Source organism: Peromyscus maniculatus, chromosome 18, assembly GCF_049852395.1.
Source record: "Peromyscus maniculatus bairdii isolate BWxNUB_F1_BW_parent chromosome 18, HU_Pman_BW_mat_3.1, whole genome shotgun sequence".
Lineage (NCBI taxonomy): Eukaryota > Metazoa > Chordata > Mammalia > Rodentia > Cricetidae > Peromyscus > Peromyscus maniculatus.
This window is the reverse complement of record NC_134869.1, coordinates 7,568,299-7,587,947: the sequence shown is the minus strand read 5'-3', so window position 1 is coordinate 7,587,947 and position 19,649 is coordinate 7,568,299. Positions and strand designations below refer to the sequence as shown.

Genomic DNA, 19,649 nt, shown 5'->3' with positions numbered 1-19,649 from the left:
ATCCTGAAAGAAAAAATTTAGGTTAATTGTCAAATTCTAGGAAAGGTAACTATATCCTTCATTATCCAGTCTGTGTATAATGCCAAAGTTCAGGGTTTATCTCAAGTCCTTATTCAAGTAGTCTTTCAGACTGGATCATCTCAGCTAGTCATCTCAAAATTGCTCTGAGCACCTTGTAGTTCAAAGTTGATCTGTAGATGATGTTTGTTAGCTTAGTGATATTATTATTGTCCACGTGGAATTGTTGTTGTTGTGGAGCCCCATCTTCTTTCTGGAGACTTCAGTTGATGTTAGGCCGTGATTTCTTGCAGAAAACTGATAAGAGACTCGAACACAAAGACATATATATACAACTAATTGAAGTCTTTTTTCTAGAATTAGTTAGTACTCTATATGACCATTTATTTTTATCGTTAATTTTGGTTTCTGTTCCTTAATAGAAGTTTGCCAAAAAAATTTTCTTTGTTTTCTCCTGAATTTTCTATTCTCTCTGTTTCATCATCCTGACCAGCATGATTCATTCCAATAGGCACTTGGTTATTTAATCACTCTGAGCAGGGGTTTCCTCTACAGTTGCAAGAAAGGTTTGAACTGGATTTGCTATGGGGGCCTGCATGAGGCCCCTCCGGGATTTTCCCAAAAACTGAGGCAAAGGATTACCCTGTCTGTCCTTTGTTGATCTATATTCATTGGTCCAGTGTTTTCCCTTATCACACCTTCTGCTTCTAGGAATGACCTGTTTACAGTCCCTTTTCAAATGTCCTTGCTTTCCACATCCAAAACATCTAACACTCCTCAAACATTTTGAAATTGCTTCTCCTACCCACATATCATCATGCTCATGAGCCTCAACATTAAGTATGTCTCTAATCCAATCTTCCAAAGGTGCAGATCTTGCCTTTAACAGCCTGATTATTCTTTTGCATGCTGCATTCGCATTCGCATTCTCAAAGGCCAAAGATTCAATTATTATCTTACTAGCTTCTAAATCTGAGACCATTCTCTTTACTGCTGAAGCCAGTCTTTGTAAAAAATCTGTGAAAGATTCTTTGGGGCCTTGCATAACCTTTGTAAATGATTCAGGTTTTTTTTTCCTGGTTCCTCTGTCCATGCATTCAAGGCTGCTGTTCGACATAAAATTAGGGTTTGGACATCATATAAACATTGTGTTTGTACTGTTGCATATTGGCCTTCTCCAATAAGCTGATCTTGGCAAACTTGTATTCCTTTATCCCTCCATTGTTTTTCTATGTTTTTAGCTTCTTCCATAAACCAAGTTAAAAATTGCAGCCTCTGGCTGGGTTCAAGAACAGCTTGTACCAGCTCCTACCATTCCTGTGGTACAATCCTATTATATGTTGACCAAGAGTTTAACATTTGCTTTACATATGGGGAATACATGCCATTAGATACTATTGCCTCCTTAAACCTTTTTAAATCCAAAATTTCAATTGGAGCCCAAATATTTTGTGTAGTCATTTGATCAGGCAACTGCTGTACAGTTACAGGATAAATTAAAGGTGACTGTGTGAAAACAGGCTTTCTTTCTGTAACCTTATGATCCAAACATGAAACAACTTCACTGTTAATTTCTTCTGTCTGAATTTTTACAGGTTTAACAAGTTTTTCTAAAGCTGTCATCCTGGCACTTAAATTGACTATCTTTTTAAATTGTAAAATGAGGATAAGCATAGTGATAAACTGCATAATTCCACAAGTACTAATCTTCTCATATAGTTGTTCCACTGTCAGACTGCCTAAAATTTCAAACAAAACTCAATTTTCTTCCAATGTACACATAAAACCCATTTTTTTTAATGTGGAAAAAATTTTCTCTTTTAAATAGTTTCCTTTAAAATATCTGATATGTTGTTACTTACCAAATCTGCGTAGAACAGTAGAAATCTGAGGAAATTTCAAAATAGCCACCTAGTGTCCTAGGTGTGAAGAGAGAGAGAGAGAGAGAGACAGAGAGAGAGAGAGAGAGAGACAGAGAGACAGAGACAGAGAGACAGAGAGAGAAAGTGAAAGCGTAGCCGGCTAAAGCTTAAATCCAGCCACGTGTTCCCTCTTGAGTCGAGTCAAGGCTTGGCTCTGGCTTCCTTAAGCTCCCACCAGGTGAGTTGGCTTTACAGGCAGGGGCCCTGTTCAGCAGGGCAGGCCTGAGTTGTATGTAGCACCGGCTTTAAGCAAGCAGCTCAAGGTTAGTCTGTCCTGAGGCCAAGCAGACCTGGGCCAGGGCTAGGGAGTAGGGCCGACCACTCGAACTAGGGAGCCAACCCCAAGAGGTTTTTAATGGATTCTTGTCACATTGGGCACCAGATGTAGATATAACCAATCGTCTTATTAAAATAAAAAATACAGAACCAATGTAAAAGAGAAAGCCAAGAGGTCAGAGCTCAGAGCTAAAAATCTTACCTCCTGCAGTGTTCCTAGCTTCCTGGAAAAAAAGCTACTTCCTGTGTGTCTTTCTTTAAATAGACTTTCTATTCTGCCTTCTCATTGGTTGTAAACCCAAACACATGACTGCCTCATCACTGCCTGCAAGTACCACCCTCCAGGTCTTAAAGGCGTATGTCTCCAATGCTGGCTGTATCCCTGAACACACAGAGATCTACCTATCTCTTCTACCAAGTGCTGGGATTAAAGGCATGCACCACCACCACCACTATGCTCTTGCTCTGGCTCTAATAGCTCTGACCCCTGGGCAACTTTATTTATTAACATACAATGAAAATCACATTTCAGTACAAATAAAATACCACTATATGGTCTTGTAGCATGGCTTTTTTTCTTTTTTATATTATTTGCTAATTAATTCTAGATTTTCTACTTTTTCTTTACATTCTCATATTCTATTTTTTGTTTGATTTGTTATATTGGTAAGGTTTTTCTCTGAACTTTCTAATTGGGATGCTGAAATTTTCAGTATTATATCTATTGCAGCCATTGATCTGGACCTAGTCTTCTGTGTATGGTGACAGCCACAGGCAAAAAAATGTGGGGCCAGAACAGGGAAGAAGTGACTTACCCAGAAAAGGTTGTGATATATTGTATACTCTAATAAAATTTGCTTGAAGATAAGAGGACAGAACAAGCCACTTGATTAAATATAGAGGCCAGGCAGTGGTGGCACACATCTTTAATCCTAGCACTTGGGAGGCAGAGACCCATTTGGATCTCTGTGAGTTATATCCACCTTGGATTACATGAGATTGAATCAGTCTAGGAGAGAAACAGAGCCAAGCAGTGGTGGCACCCACCCTTAATCCCATTACTGGGAAGTCACATGCCTTTAATCCCAACACTAGGAAGGACGTGATGTCTGGGTAGAGAAAGGTATATAAGGCTCGAGGAGACAGGAACTAAAGGCTTTTTGGCTGGAACCCCTTTTGTCTAGAGGCTTTTCAGCTAGAGAGCTTTTAGCTGAGGACTCAGAGGCATTCAGTCAGAGGATTCCTGGAGTTGGCGAGGTTAGACTTGGCTATGACTTGATTCTTTGTCTTTTTGATCTTTCAGCATTTTCCCCAATATCTGGCTCTGTTGTTTTTTTTTTTTTAAATTAAAATAACATTTAGGATTCCTGCAACAGAGGGTTCACAGCTTTGGGCCTGGAATAGGCTTGTTGGCTTCCAGAGAAAATGAAGTAGCCACCTAGCTAGCAAAGGTAGCTAGGAAACATGGAGGCCATGCCTGCTGCATTTCTAAAGCAAGGCATGTGGGTTTGGAGAAAGTAGTAGGGGATAATAGGATGGGAAATGGAAAGAGAGACTTGCTCAACAATGGTGACTCACAAACAAAGAGGGTTGTCAGCTTGGATCTGGAACAAGTGTGAGTTTACTGATGGCAGTTTTTGGGGGGTTACGAAAAAAAAGAGACTTATTCAATAAAGGTGGCACAAAATCTAAAATAATGGTAATTTTGTATTCAAATTCTTCCATTTAAACAAATACATCATATAGTGTTACTGAAATGTTTACATACATGGTGATTACTTCTGGCTCTACTGTATGGCAATGGTTTGGTTCCTAAATGTATAATTAGAAATTAATATTCTTAACTGTGAGGTGTTGAACTCAAGGTTTCATACTTTAAGAAGGAGGTGCTCTATGTATTTGCTACTCCAATGACCCTATTTTTATTTTTATTTTTGTCTTCCTGCTTTGTGTTGCCAAATAGACTCTTGAGTGCCAAAAGGCAATCTCCAGAGGTCAAACTGTAGTCAAGTCTTTCACATGATTTTTTCCCATATGCAGTAACCTTTAGAATGTGAATACTATAGATGAAGCAAATAATGAACCTCTTCTTTCGGGGAAAAAAAGAAGAAACTAGTCTACTAATTCCAGATTTAAATTCTGTTTTTATTGTGGGTGGTTAATATCTGTAGTGTTTATCAGTAAATATGAAGCCACTCATACACCAGATAATACTTGACTATCCATCCACAACCCCATTTTATCTTTTACCCTATTTTGCAAGACAAGTGCTCTGCCCCTTGGGCACATTTCTAGTCTTCATTTTCCATGGGAAGATACTTTCTCAAGGGTAATGTCAATAGGATCTCACCATGTGTTGTCTTTCTTATTTTATATAAAAGGGGAACTGTAGACAAAATTCTAAATGGTCTTAGTAAATAAAAAACACAGAGCCAAATACAGAGTTAAAAGTCCAAGATATCAGAGCACTAGTGAAGAGCCAAGACAGCCTTATCTTAATACCTGGCCACTGTCTCTTCTCTAATGAGAGAGACCTTCTTCCTCTGTGACTTATCTTTTTATTGTCTTTCTGTTCTGCCTTCTCATTGGCTCTAAACCCAACCACATGACTTCCCTGTCACTGCCTGTCTATACAGACCTCCAGGTCTCTATGGTTGGTACTGGGATTAAAGGTTCAGGTCACCACTGCTTGGCTGTGTCCTTGACCACACAGAGACTCTGCCTGCATGGGATTGGATTAAGGGTACGTGCCACCACCGCCTGACATCTGCTTAATGGCTCGGTTTTACTTCTGATCTCCAGGCAACTTTATTAACATACAAATAAAATCACACTTCACTTCAGCACAAATAAAATACCACCATAGGGGACTAGGTTTCTATCCCAGTAGAAAGACCTTAAGTGAGTTATTAAGTGATATATATGTAGATACCTACATATGGATTTATAGTTTTATAATAAACAAATTTCCAAAGCAACTTTCTTTGACCTAGCCTTGCTAGTGCATACTTTTAATCTTCTGTATAATAGCCATGTGCAGAATAGATATGTTCTTAAGAAGGGGATCTTACCAGTAGTTATGTCCAAAGGTGTCAATAGCAATTGAGTTTCTACCTTATTGCATCATAGGTAAGAATGAGAATTATAGCCAGATCTAAAAGAGCTCATCAGAACCTAACCACAGAGGAGATAGGGAGGGTGGGCAGCATTGATTTCACCTTACCTCTCTTTTCTAATTCCATGCAAGTCTTTATGAGAAACATTGTCCTGATAGGTTTCCATAATTTTAGGAGAGATTGATAAGTACAATGATCATTGCTTCAGGTTCTCTCTGATAGGTTGTTTCATTCTTACCTGAAGGATTGCAGCCGTGTATCTGGGGAATATTTGTTGTGTTATAACAAAATATTTATACTCTCTTGAAATTGATCCTGGTACCATTCTTCCAGAAAACTACTCTCTTTGCTATTTATTTATGATAGGCACTGATTCTGGCAATGGCACTATTTGCCGTAAGTTGGAATTGTTGTGAGTATACATGGTCACCTACTTTGAGGTATCAAATGCTGATAATTTCTTTCATTGTTTTATTCAATAAATCCAAAGAAGGTGATTTCCTGATGCATTTGTTATATTCCAGTACCATAGTTATTATTTATCCTAGAAGATTTTTTACTCTAGAAGATTTACCCTATGATATTTTATAGACTAATATAATCGACTGAAATATGTTTACTATTCATTCAATTATAGGAAATGAGCCTGAAGATGTCGTTTCATCAGGGTAAGATTTTAAGGTCTTTGAATATGAATGTTAACTTATAATTAGAACCAGGGAAAAGAACTAATGTTTATTGAATATTGTGTTCTTCACTGATTCCATCTGATTTATTTAGTGTCCATGATGCATTAATATAATCATGTGTTTTAAAGCTTTTATGTCCTTGTGACTAAGTGTCTTACTACTTTAGCAAAGGTCATGCAGAGAGTTTGATTAATTCTATAATCCCATAGGTAACAAGTTGCCAGCTCTTGACTGAACTGTCAGCCTCTTCATTCTCTTGTTCCTGTGACTACATTGAGATGATCTCATGTAGAAAGCCAGTTTTCCTTATGTGTCAACTCTGGATTAGAGTTTTCCTGAGAAACCTATCTATAACTCCATAGTTTTTCTTTTTGAAAGTTGTTCTTAGATACTACATTGCTATCAAGATTGGAGGGGGATCCTCTCTTAATTGTGTCTGTAGTGCCATAGGTTTGAAATGAGCAAGATGACAGAAGGCTTGGAATTACATTATTGGAATGGTAGTCCATGTGCACATACACCATGTTATGCTGTTACAATTGAGCATCTATTTAAGGGACATTATGAACTTATACTCAGTTTTGTTTTCTCTTCAAACTACTAGACTGCCTGGTCACAAGAGGATTTTTTTTCCTCGTTTTATCAAGTCTTTGTTTCCCCCAAGACACTAAGCATTTTGAAATTTTTACTGTACATTTATTTTTCCTCATGTTTCTTGACCTATAGTTTAGAATTTTTGACTGCCAGGTACTCCTTCTTGTTTTATTAGAAAATTTCAGATATGAAAAATTTGTAGTTTGTAAGGGATTTTGAAAACTAATAAAAGTATCCTGAGCACAGAAAACTAGATCCAACATTATACATAAACACTTGCTCTGAGGGAGAAGCCAAAACTAAAACACAGTATTCTACGGAGGTGGAAATACAAATGGCCCAATTTAGGTCTTTTAGTTCCTTCACTAAAAGACCAGTCATTACTGACCAGTATTTGATTGAGAATTCCTGTAGGAAAATATGGGAATGAGTCAAGTGTTCCAAGAATGGCATTAAAAGTAGCATAGTGGTGGATGATTTGAATGACTTTAACAGGGGAAGGGCAATTTTGAAAGTAAAATCATGGAGGTCAATAGGACTAAGAGTTTGGCCTCGTGATTAGTTTTTAAAGACAATAAAGTTAATTACATAGACACAGGATGGTGAAAATCATCTGGGAATGGATAGGGTTGAATGTAATTTGGAAACTATATTACCTTTTGTGCTTAATTGATAGAAATGACAAATAAATTCTTCTGTTGAAACTTTCTTGAGAAACCTGAAGTCTTTATAGAAAACAGGGAATGTGGTATCACAGAGGGTGGGCTAGAGAATGTTCAGCACCAAGGGCTGAAATGAAATCTGAATGAAAAATATCTATGATCCACTGCCACTGCTTCTTTTCCTGTTACCTTTGCCAAATTCCTGTCCTTTTCAGATTGGAATTGCAGAACATAATCATAGAATTTTATAACATGCCTAGGCTTGGGATGTGTGTTGCTGACCCTCCATTTAGCTTATATGCCTGAACCAGGGAACTAGCTGTCTTTCAGGTTCTTTGAGCCTGTACTTTCAGGAATCTGCACCTTCCTGGGATGAATATTTAAAGACCAGAGAGCATCACTGAAGACTGCAAAAGAGGGAACGAGGAGTGGTATCCTATATAAGGAAGACATCTAGAGAACATAGAGGGAAACAGAGGCAAAAGTCCCAGGGATCTGCTTTTCCAGAAGTCTCTGCCATCAACCGAGCACATATGAAGGTTTTTAAGTGCTTGGTAGTTTTTGAATCAGCCTGCACCAAGTAGGAAGCACAACTGAATTATTATATTTTAATGTTTGAACACCCATGATAAAAGGATTTCAAATCTCAATGTGCACATTTGTTTGTTCACTTATAACTTTAATGTTCAAGGATTTCACATTTGTTTCATGACTTCATTAGTTATTTTACAATGAATGGATGTGATGGTTTCCTTTCAATGGGTATTTTCCATGCTCAAGAATGAAGGTTGCCATTTAGTAGTTATACAGTTTTGTGCTTTATTAATAGAGTAGAACGAGGTCACTATTGCTTTGCTTTATTTGGGGCTATTACCTTTATTTAAATTAATGGTTAAAGAGTATGTGAGCAATTAATTGTAATTTGCGTTCAATCATCAGGACAGTTTTCAAAACAAATGATTTTCAGGTTCCACAAATACATTGACTGACACTATTTGATGTGGAACTATGTGTAACTCTTTCTTTTTTTTTTTTTTTTTTTTTGGTTTTTCAAGACAGGGTTTCTCTGTGTAGCTTTGCGCCTTTCCTGGAGCTCACTTGGTAGGCCAGGCTGGCCTCGAACTCATAGAGATCCGCCTGCCTCCGCCTCCCGAGTGCTGGGATTAAAGGCGTGCGCCACCAACGCCCGGCTGTAACTCTTTCTTGACAAGTGCAGAGATTAGGAGAAGTGGAGACAGAAATTAACAGCTGAACAAATTTTATAAAACAGTTGTCTAATAACAATAGAAACACCATTTGCTATTCAAATAACTAAACATTCAGGACAAATGCTTTTGTCCACTACTCACTTATTTGTTGTGTGTTTTGCTTCAAAGATATCACTTTGAATCCAAGTCACTGACGTCTGTGTGTGCAAGAATGGAGGACACAGCTAATTTGAAAACTCAGGTAATCAATGCCTTCTTGAGGTAAATTCTTGTGCTGAATTTCTTCTTTGTGGAGTTTAAAATGGTATAATATAGCAGTTGTCAAAATGTCATCACTTTAGATGAAAAATTGGCTAGAATTTTTTTTATAAAATTATGAAAATATTACTATATTGGTGGTGAAAAATACCAAAACATAATAACTATTTTAAGGTTCTGAAAGCCAAAAATGAGATAAGAAATAAATAATCACAGAAAAATTAGTTTGTATAGTTTTACCACATTGGAGGGAATTTGAAATTTGGGAATATTTGGACAAATAAACATTAGTTGTTTTATTTTTATTTTTATAGCATGACTTACATAATTTTCAGGCTTCTCTAAATATGTAGACTAACCTATTCATTATGTTATTTAAGGTATCTTATCAATAGCTTACATTTCCAACCCATGTATTGAAGGGCTCAGAAATTATCATTAGTTTTTAATGTACCTTTGAAAAAATCTTTTACTCATGATACTAACTTTTAAAAACTGTTAACTGGCTGTCAACTACATGTTAACTGGATGTCAACATGCAGAAGATTGCATATAGATCCGTATCTGTCGCCATGCACTGAACTCAAGTCCAAGTGGATCCAAGACCTCAACATAAATCCAGTTACACTGATCTTGAGAAGAAAAAGTAGGAAGTAGCCTAGAATGCATTGGCACAGGAGACCACTTACTAAATATAACACCAATAGCACAGACACTGAGAGAAACAATTAATAATTGGGACTTCCTGAAACTGAGAAGCTTTTGTAGGGGAAAGGACACAGCCAATAAGACAAAACAACAGCCTACAGAATGGGAAAAGATCTTTACCAACCCCACCTGACATCTGACAGAGGGCTGATCTCCAAAATATATAAAAGAATTCAATAAGCTAGACATCAAAATTCCAAACAATCCAATTAAAAATAGGCTACAGGGCTAAACAGAGAATTCTCAAAAGAAGAATCTCAAATGGCCAAAGGACATCTAAGGAATTACTCAACATCCTTAGCCATCAGGGAAATGCAAATCAAAATGACTCTGAGATACCATCTTACACCTGTCAGAATGGCTATGATCAAAAACACTGAAGACAGCTTATGTTGGAGAGGATGTGGAGCAAGGGGAACACTCCTTCCTCCACTGTTGGTGGGAGTGCAAACTGGTACAGCAACTTTGGAAATCAGTATGGCGGTTTCTCAGAAAATTGGGAGTCAATCTTCCTCAATACCCAGCTATACCACTCTTGGGTAGATACCCAAGGAATGCTTATCATACCACAAGTACACAAGCTCAACTATGTTCATGGCATCATTATTCGTAATAGCCAGAAACTGGAAACAATCTAGGTGCCCCTCAGATGAAGAATGGATAAAGAAAATGTGGCACATACACACAATGGAGTACTAGTCAGCAGTAAAAAATAATGATATTATAAAATGTGCAGGCAAATGAATGAAAACCCAGACTCAGGAGGAAAAATATGGTATGTACTCACTCATACATGGATACTAGATGTAAAGCAAAGAATAACCAGACTACAACCCACAACTCTAGAGAAGCTGGCTAACAAGGAAGACCCTAAGAGGGACTCATAGAACAAACAGTGAAGGAGAATAGATGAGATCAACATGAGCAAACTGAGGGTGAGGGGGAGTCATGGAGGACAAGGAATGGGGGATGAGAACACAAGGCAATGGGAAGTTTGAGCTGGAACAGGGACAGAGTGGGATAGCAAGGAAAGAGATACCATGATGAATGAAGACATCATGGGAACAGGGAGAAACAGAGTGCTAGGGAAGTTCCCAGGAATCCAAAAGGATGATCCCACCTTAGACTACTAGCAATAGTCGAGAGTGTGCCTGATCTGGCCTACTCTGGTAATCAGATTAGTGAATACTGTAACTGTCATCATAGAGCCTTCATCCAGTAACTGATGGAAGCAGATGCAGAGATCCATGGCTGAGCACCAGGCCAAGCTCCAGCAGTTCAATTGATAAGAGAGAGGAGGAATTCTATGAGCAAGGGACATTGAGATCATGATGGGAAAATGTATAGAGAGAGCCAGCCAATCTAGTGGAAATACATGAAGTGTGGACCAATAGTTGTTGAGCCTCCATGGGACTGGACTAGGCCCTCTGGATAGGCGAGACAGTTGTTTGCCTTGAAGCGGTTAGGGGACCCCCAAGCAGTGAAACTGGATCTGTCCCTGGTGTGTGAGTGTGTTTTTTGGAGCCCAGTGCCTATGGTGGGACACCCTGAGCAGCCTTGGTGCATGAGGGAGGGGCTTGAGCCTGCCTCAACCAAATGTACCAGGCTCTGCTGAGACCCCATGGGAGACCTTGCCTTGGAGGAGGTGAGAATGGGGGGTGGGTTGGGGATGAAGGCTGAGGGTACAAGGAGGGAGGATAGGGGAATCTATGGTTATTATGTAACATGAATAGAAAATTTCTTAATAATAAAAATACAAAAAAAAACCACTTTTACTCATAACACTAACTTTTGAAAACATTTTTTTCAAGTCTGGTGTAGATGGAAGTTTTCCTGTGTCCTGCAGCCACTTGGTCCCAAATAAACACACAGAGGTTTACATTAATTATAAACTGTTTGATATATGGCTCAGGCTTATTGCTAGCTAGCTATTATATCTTAAATTAACCCATTTCTATTAGTCTATGTGCCTCGTGGCTTTACCTGTATTTTATTACATCATGCTCCCCCTGACAGCTTGCAGCATCTTCCCTGACTCTACCCTTCTTCTTCCTCTATCTCTCTTGGTTTTCCTGCCTGGCTCCATCCTGCCCTGCCATAGCCCAATGCAGCATTATTTATTAACCCATGGGAGCAACATATATTCACAGCATACAGAAAGACCATCCCACAGAATTTTGGTACTTTATCTAGAAAAAAAGTATTATTTAAAGTGATTAAAATGTAGAAATACAAAATCTTTCTCTCAAAATTAGTATAATAATAGCTTTGCATTATTCATTCTCATAAAATATTGGATCCAGTCATCATGGCACAGTCTTTATCCTAAAATTCAGATGACAGAGGCAGGTTGAACTTTCCAAGAGTTCAAGGATGTTCCTAATGAGTTCTGTCTCAGGCTGCCAATATATAATGAGGTAGAAAAAGAATGTTTGAAGGCTCTTCATATCCAAGAATAAGTTTGCACTTTCTTCAGGAAGGAACAAGTGTTTCCCTTTCCTTGCATACTCCCAAGCTGAGCTGTCATTTGTTTTATTGATCTTGGCCATTTTGACTTAGGTAAAATGAAATCTCAGAGGGGCATTGATTTACATTTACATTGATGACTAAGGATGTTGAACATTTATTGAAGTGTTTCTCAGGCATTTGTGTATCTCTGCTTAGTTGTATACCCCATTTTTTAGAACATGTTATTTGTTTTCTTGATATTCAGTTTATTAGTTCTTTGTGGTTTAGATGCTAATCCCCTATCAGATGTATAATTGACAATGGTTTATTTATTTTCCATGCCATAATTTTTTCCATGATGCTGTTCTTTTCTAAGGAGAAGCTTTTCATCTTCATGAAGTTACACTTGCTAGTTTCAGTTTTAATGCCCATGTTATTGGTATCTGGTTCAGAAAGTCAGTCATTGAGTATAACAAGGAATTGAAGCCTTTTCCAGACATTTTCTTCTATCTTAATCAGAGTTTATGGTCTTATGTTGAAGTCTTTGATCCATTTGTAGTTGAGATGTATGCAGGGTGATAGATATGGATCTACTTAGTTCTTCTGCATGTAGCCATCCAGTTTGACCAGAACCATTTGTTGATGATGCTATAGGCACATAGAATTATCCAAACATAACAGGCTATGGCTAAGGCCTTTAGTCTCACTCCACAACTAAATAGGAAGACCCTATTGGTGAAGGAACCACATATTAAATCACCAAACATAGAGTAGTTGCATTTGTGCCCAAATAGAATCCTTACACCTTCTAACTAATGTTCATGGTACTAGAAGATACACCTCATGCTCCCAGAGGAGAAATGTAACTATCAATATCACCAGCTACAACCCTGTGACCTACAACAGTGACCTGTCTGAAGCATATGCTGGTCCCATAGTAGCACAAACATTATGGGAGTAACAAATGACTTTTTCATTGGACTTAAAGACTGAATAAGATGGAATACAAACCTGACACTGCCAAAGGGGCCAATAACATGTGACAATATAGGGTATGGGCCATGGACAAACCCAATGCTACTCTTCTTCTGAATGAAAATGAGCAAGAAAATTAGTCCTAGAGACATGTCACTATACCTTTCCCAATCCTCCTTACAGAAGTTTTCTCTTGCAGTAGATGGAAATCAGCACAGAGATCAACTGGTCAAAATGCAGAGTGAGAGACTTTGGACCACCTAGTCATAAATTGGATGTCTTCATCAAACCTCCTCCAACAAGGCTCAGTGTTTATGTAGAAAAAGTAGAATGATTATAAGAGCCAGTGCTTATGGATAAGGTCAAGGAAACTTTGTCTTCCAGACACAGCAGGACCAAGATCAATGCACATATGAACTCAGAGACTATGCCAGTACACAGATGATTTGCACAAGTTCCAACAAGAAAGTTTGCCAGCACTAAGAGGCAGAAGACACAGGCTGCCATCCATAACCAGGAAACCATTTGTAATTGATAGCTGTTGGCAAAGGAAAAATCAGTGTTCTACTTGAAGCATCACTGGGTATATCAAAGGCACTCCTGAGCAGACACTATGACCAGGGGAAGTTGATCAACACAAAGGAAACAGTGTTCAATTTTGTGTTTGTGGTATTGTTGGGGGCTGATGTGTTCTCTTGTGGCATTTTTGTCTTATTGGTTGTAAGTTTGTATTTTCAATTTGGGGATAGATTTAAGAGAGAAAGATTACAAACTTGGGGGGGGGTAGGTAGATGAGGAATAATCTGGGAGTATTTTGGTTGGGAAAGTATGTTCAAAATATATTGTACATGCACATTTTTAAATCAAAAATGGAAGAAAATACTCTTCATATAATTGAGGTATACATGTTTCCCCCTAATTATAGTAAGTTCTAGAATAAGGTCTTTGATAACAAATGCTAAAGGCCAAATTTCAATTTCATCTTATTTTTGCACTCAAAATGTTGAAAATTAAACTGAAATTCTTTGCATCATATGTAACACTTCAAATTTTAAAGGATGTCTATACAGTAGTTTCATTGCTCATTTAAATCTCCAGAATCACTCTGAGGTTAGGCTTCCTGTTTCTGGGTGTCCAAGATCATTTGTGATTGGTGTTTTTTAGTTTTCCTTTTTGTTTTTTCATTTATTACATCAACTGTGAAATTAATGAATGCAAGGCAAATTCTCTACCACTCAACCACATACCCAGTCCTTTGAGTCTTATTGTGATAAGCTATACATAAATTCTTCAAATGTGGATTTCAGCATACAGTCAATTAGGCTTTTTTATTCCTTTCTTTGTGTGTTTTATGAATGTTGAGACCAGACTAACATATATTTCAACAGTATTTGAAGACTTAAAAATCCTCAACTGGCATAATGACATTGATGTATCATCACAGAATCTTTCTGAATTAAAACTACCAGTTCATATGACTTAAATATGAGGTGATAACTATTAGTGTTATGCCATTTAGAGAATAGTGAATCTATGTGAACCTTAAATTTTCTTACCTATCTTACAACTAAATGACTAACAATGCTGAGTGTGTAATTGCATAAGGACATCTCTACTATTTCAAGTATAAATAAGCACCAGGAACATTCCAGACATCGAATGAATGTTCTGATGCTTCCCTTCATGTTAATGCTTGTTATGCTCTAACGATACCTGTTTTTTACTGTGAAAGAGTTTGAGATTTCATTGAATAATTACATGCATTGTATAAAGAGAGAAGAATCACTAACTGCTTTTTAATTTTATGAAACTATTTTCTCTATATCTAAGATTTTAACAAAACTATTTTTGTACATCCTTCTTTTCATAAGCAAAACTGATTCTAAAATATTTCAGTTCTTCTCCACATGGCATAGTCTGTATTTTCATACTAATCTAAGGGCCTTACTATAATATTAAATTGATTTTCTCAAGGAATTGATTTTTAAATCAAATACTTTGGTATGGCAAGCACATTAATAGTTAGTACTTAAATGTATTCTTTAACTGTTTAATTTTCAGTGAGGAATATAAGTTTCATATTATGAGTTTAGTTCCTTATTGAATTCTGCAGATGATCTTTTTCTATTTCTGCTTCAAAGCTTGATTTTAGCATATGTGACTGTATGAGGTGAAAAGATAGGTTGATCTCAAGAGCATGCAAAATGTTATCTATGAAAATATGCTATCCTATTTTTAAGTTTAGTTGAATTCAAAATAGGAAATTCAACTATATTCTCATTATTATTTTTCATTATTTTAGCAAGATATTCCTGAGAATAGTCTGAAAAGTGGTGTGGATGACTTACCAATAGCTTCCAAACAATATGAACATGTAGAAGAACAAGAAGGTAATGCACATGCTTAACTTGTAAGATCACTTGGCAGAGAGGTTTGCTTAAAACATGACAACAAATACCTTAGCCAAATAAAATAACCCACGTAATATATGTTAAATCAAACAAAAGTAAAAATGTAATGGTAGACAAGAAAAATTTTCATCCAAAGGTTGAAATAAGAACGTCAGTAAAAGAGTTGCCTTTTATTTTATTTAACTTTTGATAATTTCATGCTTGTTTACTATATTTACATCTTTTTCAGGTTTCTGGCTATTTCTACAACATTCCCTGTGCTCAAGTCCTTAGTAACTCTGTGTGTGACTTCTCTTCTATACTATTAGTAAAGACACACTATATTTGTGTGTGTTTATGCACGTATGTGCATGTGTGTGTGCATGTGTGTTTGTGTTTCTGTGTGTGTATAAGTGTATGCATGCTTGTATGTATTTGTTTAGTGTGTTGCTTATATGTACATGTGTTTAGGACTGATCACTGGAATTGCACAACCTATTATCCTACTAGGATGAGCTCATCTCTGGAAAATCACCTGATTTATCTTTGTTTATCAGCCACTGATTGCCTACAGATCTTCATCTAGGGGTTGTGCATTGTGAGATTCACTTCACCCACAGTAGAATTTCATCTGGTGTTGTCCTTATACAGGTGTTTTTTCAGATATCATACCTTTGAAATTTCATGGTAGCAATATCTAAGTCATGCATAGAAGATGCTGTGTAGCTTCAAGAGTGCTGGTACTTTGATTTTACAATCTATCTTCCCAATTCTTGCTATTTTTTTCTGATCCTTAGATTTAGGACTTTATAAGTGGAGTTGGGGCATATTATGGTCACTCCTTGGATTTTGATTAATTGTATATACTGTAATACTTTTATGTACTGTGAAAAGTAAATTCTTTGAGGAAAAATGTCAGCTACATTCTTCTGTGGGTATAACTGTGACTATAAAAAACAATATTTAGAACATAGTAAGTATACTGTTATGAGAAAATGGGAGTAATTGATGACTCCTAGTGTTTATGATTTCTCCATCCATGGATATTTGATTAGTTACCCAGTACTTGGAATGAATTTCTCATTGAGTGGGTCTCCAGACCAATAGGACAGCTGTTGGTTACCCCAAAAATAAAAGTATCGCTATCCTACCATGAGCGTTATCTTGCCAGGCTTTTCAACATCTTGGTGGTGTACCATTTTCTGCTGGTGGGATTACTGATTGCTTATCTCCCTTGGCACTTTGCAAAGCATGTTCTCATAGTATGAGAGCAGGTTTCTATGTCAGGTCCAGTTAAATTACTCCAAATTCTGTGTCTAAAGTGTGGAGTCTTGAGCAATAGGGCCTTACAACTAAAACTATTTTGCTAGTTTCAATAAAAAACAATTATTTCAACCGGGCACTGGTGGCGCACGCCTTTAATCCCAGCACTCGGGAGGCAGAGCCAGGCAGATCTCTGTGAGTTCGAGGCCAGCCTGGGCTACCAAGTGAGTTCCAGGAAAGACACAAAGCTACACAGAGAAACCCTGTCTTGAAAAACCAAAAAAAAAAATTATTTCATAATCCTTTTCCAATTTCCTTAATTTGTACATTTTTTGAATGTGCTTGTGGGTATAAGCACATGATAAATGTTCTGAAACATCGATGACATCTGAAAGTGTAGATTTTAGAGAGCTTGGTCATTTATGAGAGGTGTGTGAATTAGTCAAGTATTTGGATGTCTTGAAGCTGGCAACATGCAGTTTCTATACAAGTGATATACAGGTATTTCTACAACTTGGGCATTTATCTAAGCATGTGAATATTCATCTGTAAAGTACATTTAATTGAAATATTTGATAAGAGTAAATTTTTTTCTAAATTCTAATTGTGAATGTATTTCAATCTATTGTCATAGAAAATTATGTATCTAATTGTTATATTTATTTTTTAAATCAAATATGTAGATATGTCAGAAGAACTAGAATTAGAAACAATACCGGATTTAAAACTGGAAAATGAAAATGTTTGTAATAAGAATGAAGACTATCAAAAATTGGTATGTAACTGTTTAAAATTAAATTTCTCACTTAATACTGTGTGGTTTGATGATCTTACCATAGGCCAAAAGAAACTACACTTCAGGCTACTATATTCAGTCCATCAATGATGATTTAACATTGAAATGAAAGTCTTTTACCTATTATAAAACACAGGGTATTCTTAGAATCCAGTCACACAGCTAATCATTGTCTTTTATATGTAATTTAGTAAATAATTATATGATTATTACTTGTGCTTTATGTTAAGCTCTTTACATGGCTGGAGAGCCATAGACTCTCTATTTAAAATAGTGGACGATATAAAATTATGACTTTAGAGATGGACTTATTTAATAAAGTTGATTCTTCCTGCAAAAACTAAATTTGTTATGTGATGATTATACTCAATTATGTCAAGGAGAAATTTTTTCCTTATGGTCATTGGGTTATTTCAAGGTCCTCATTTGAGAAGATCATATGGATATATAATCAACTAATCTTCCAACAGAAAGAATTTTTGATTCCATAAAAGAGACCTAATTGTGAAGGAAAAACTCAATTATTTTGCTCAATTCAATGAAGGAAATTAATTATTTCCACATTATTGTCCAATATGATCAATATATATATATATATATATATATATATATATATATATATATATATATATATATGGAATTGAGTTAATGTAGAGAATTCAAATAGATTCAAGACACTATACTTTCTCTTTCACACAATCTGTTCAGAGACATAATACAATGTTAGGTACTTACTGAAGTATGAGTATGTTCTGAAGACATTTTTCATGTTTTAAACCCACATAAATCTGTATAGTCAATATCTCCTCTATGTTGAGAAATCAAGAACTGAGATTTCAGAGGGAAGCCTATGCCATAGTAATAGAACACCAAGCAAGTAAAAAGCAACTGTTTTAGTTCAGATAGGTGCATTTTGTCATAAAGAAAACATATGGTAGAGAGAGATATTTAGGCAAAATTGTCGTTAATACAGGGTAGGAGTAAGAATGGTATTTTGTCATCAGAGATCAAAGTATGAAGCCAAACATGTTTTAGAAGATGAGGGAGTGTCCACTCAGTAACTGTCAAATAGGATGGCATTACTGTACATATAGAATAGTGGACAACATATTCTCATAACTTTTAAAATTCTTGAAGAACGAGAAAGCAAGATTTGTTTATTCTGTTAAACATGCAAAAACTGTGAAATGGTGTTTGGGGAAGATTTCTGTTCATTGAGAAACATTTGTAAAATATTAAAAAACTGCATAATGGTCTAATGTTATTGTCTAAAGGTAACATAGGAAATAAAAACTTGTCTGCTAATCATTTTGATCCAGAATTACCATGTATAAGAAATTAACAAAGTATGTCAGTTTTGTTTGTTCACTTTTACCGAAATTGAGCCCATTCTGCCTTCTTCACTACACAATCAGCATGATACAATATCAATGTTTTTAACATAATACATACCTCCTATCAAGCCTAACCACACAAATAATGTCATTGTACAACACCTCATAATTAATGTTAATCGTGTCCTAGAGGAATGGCCCTACTAAAGATGTGAACATTTGTCTCATTAACATCCTCCAACTTTACTAATAAGAACAAATTAGTTTCATGCATTATAATATAAAATGATTACTTTTATTGATACATGCACATCAGGCATTACTATGTCTGTGGATGTTTTTCCTCTACTCTATATTTCTTGTATATAATTGGGAAATGAAAGGCTTAAACTTGACTGTGTATATAAGATTCTCCATTCAAATACCATGGTTTTTGATATATACTGCATATATTCTCATGAACAATTTCCTTAAAGTCAAATATCATGATATGTTCAGAAATAGAAAATAAGACCTTTTGGAATTACACTACTAATATCATGTGACAGAGTGTGTTTTATCCTAATCCACTGCAGAAAGCTGCCCAGTCATCCAGCATAGGAAATGGTCCAGAAGAAAATGAAATAATTGAAGGTAAGAGTCATCATGAAAAGACTTTATGTAAGACAAATGCTGGTATGTTATGCTACCGAAAGAAATCACTGAATAAATTTACACTTAAATAAAAGACAACAAAAGTGGTAATAAGTCCCATATGTTAATAAGCATGAGCGATGTGTAAAATTGAGATAGTCCCAGAAAGATCTCTGAGTTTTCTTCTACCTGAGATACCTAAGGTGCCCCATTTGTCCATTGACTCAACAAGGTATAACTAAAGGTTTCATGTTTAGCAAAAGATGTCTAATTGGGGGTTTATCTCCTCTCTTATTTGGAGACTCCATTTGTATTTATTTTATATGCTTATGTATTTAGAAATCTTCTACAGTAGTATG

General features: G+C 36.2%; 1 protein-coding gene across 1 annotated transcript in view; it reads left to right on the top strand.

Moving 5' to 3' along the window:
- LOC143269233 (uncharacterized) overlaps positions 1-19,649 on the top strand; it is a 62,349-nt gene that overhangs the window by 15,290 nt on the left and 27,410 nt on the right. The window contains exons 7-11 of the mRNA XM_076554293.1: positions 5,970-6,000; positions 8,654-8,726; positions 15,177-15,264; positions 17,220-17,302; positions 19,233-19,290. Coding sequence (XP_076410408.1) covers positions 5,970-6,000; positions 8,654-8,726; positions 15,177-15,264; positions 17,220-17,302; positions 19,233-19,290 — 333 coding nt within the window. The remainder of the gene's footprint in view (positions 1-5,969; positions 6,001-8,653; positions 8,727-15,176; positions 15,265-17,219; positions 17,303-19,232; positions 19,291-19,649) is intronic.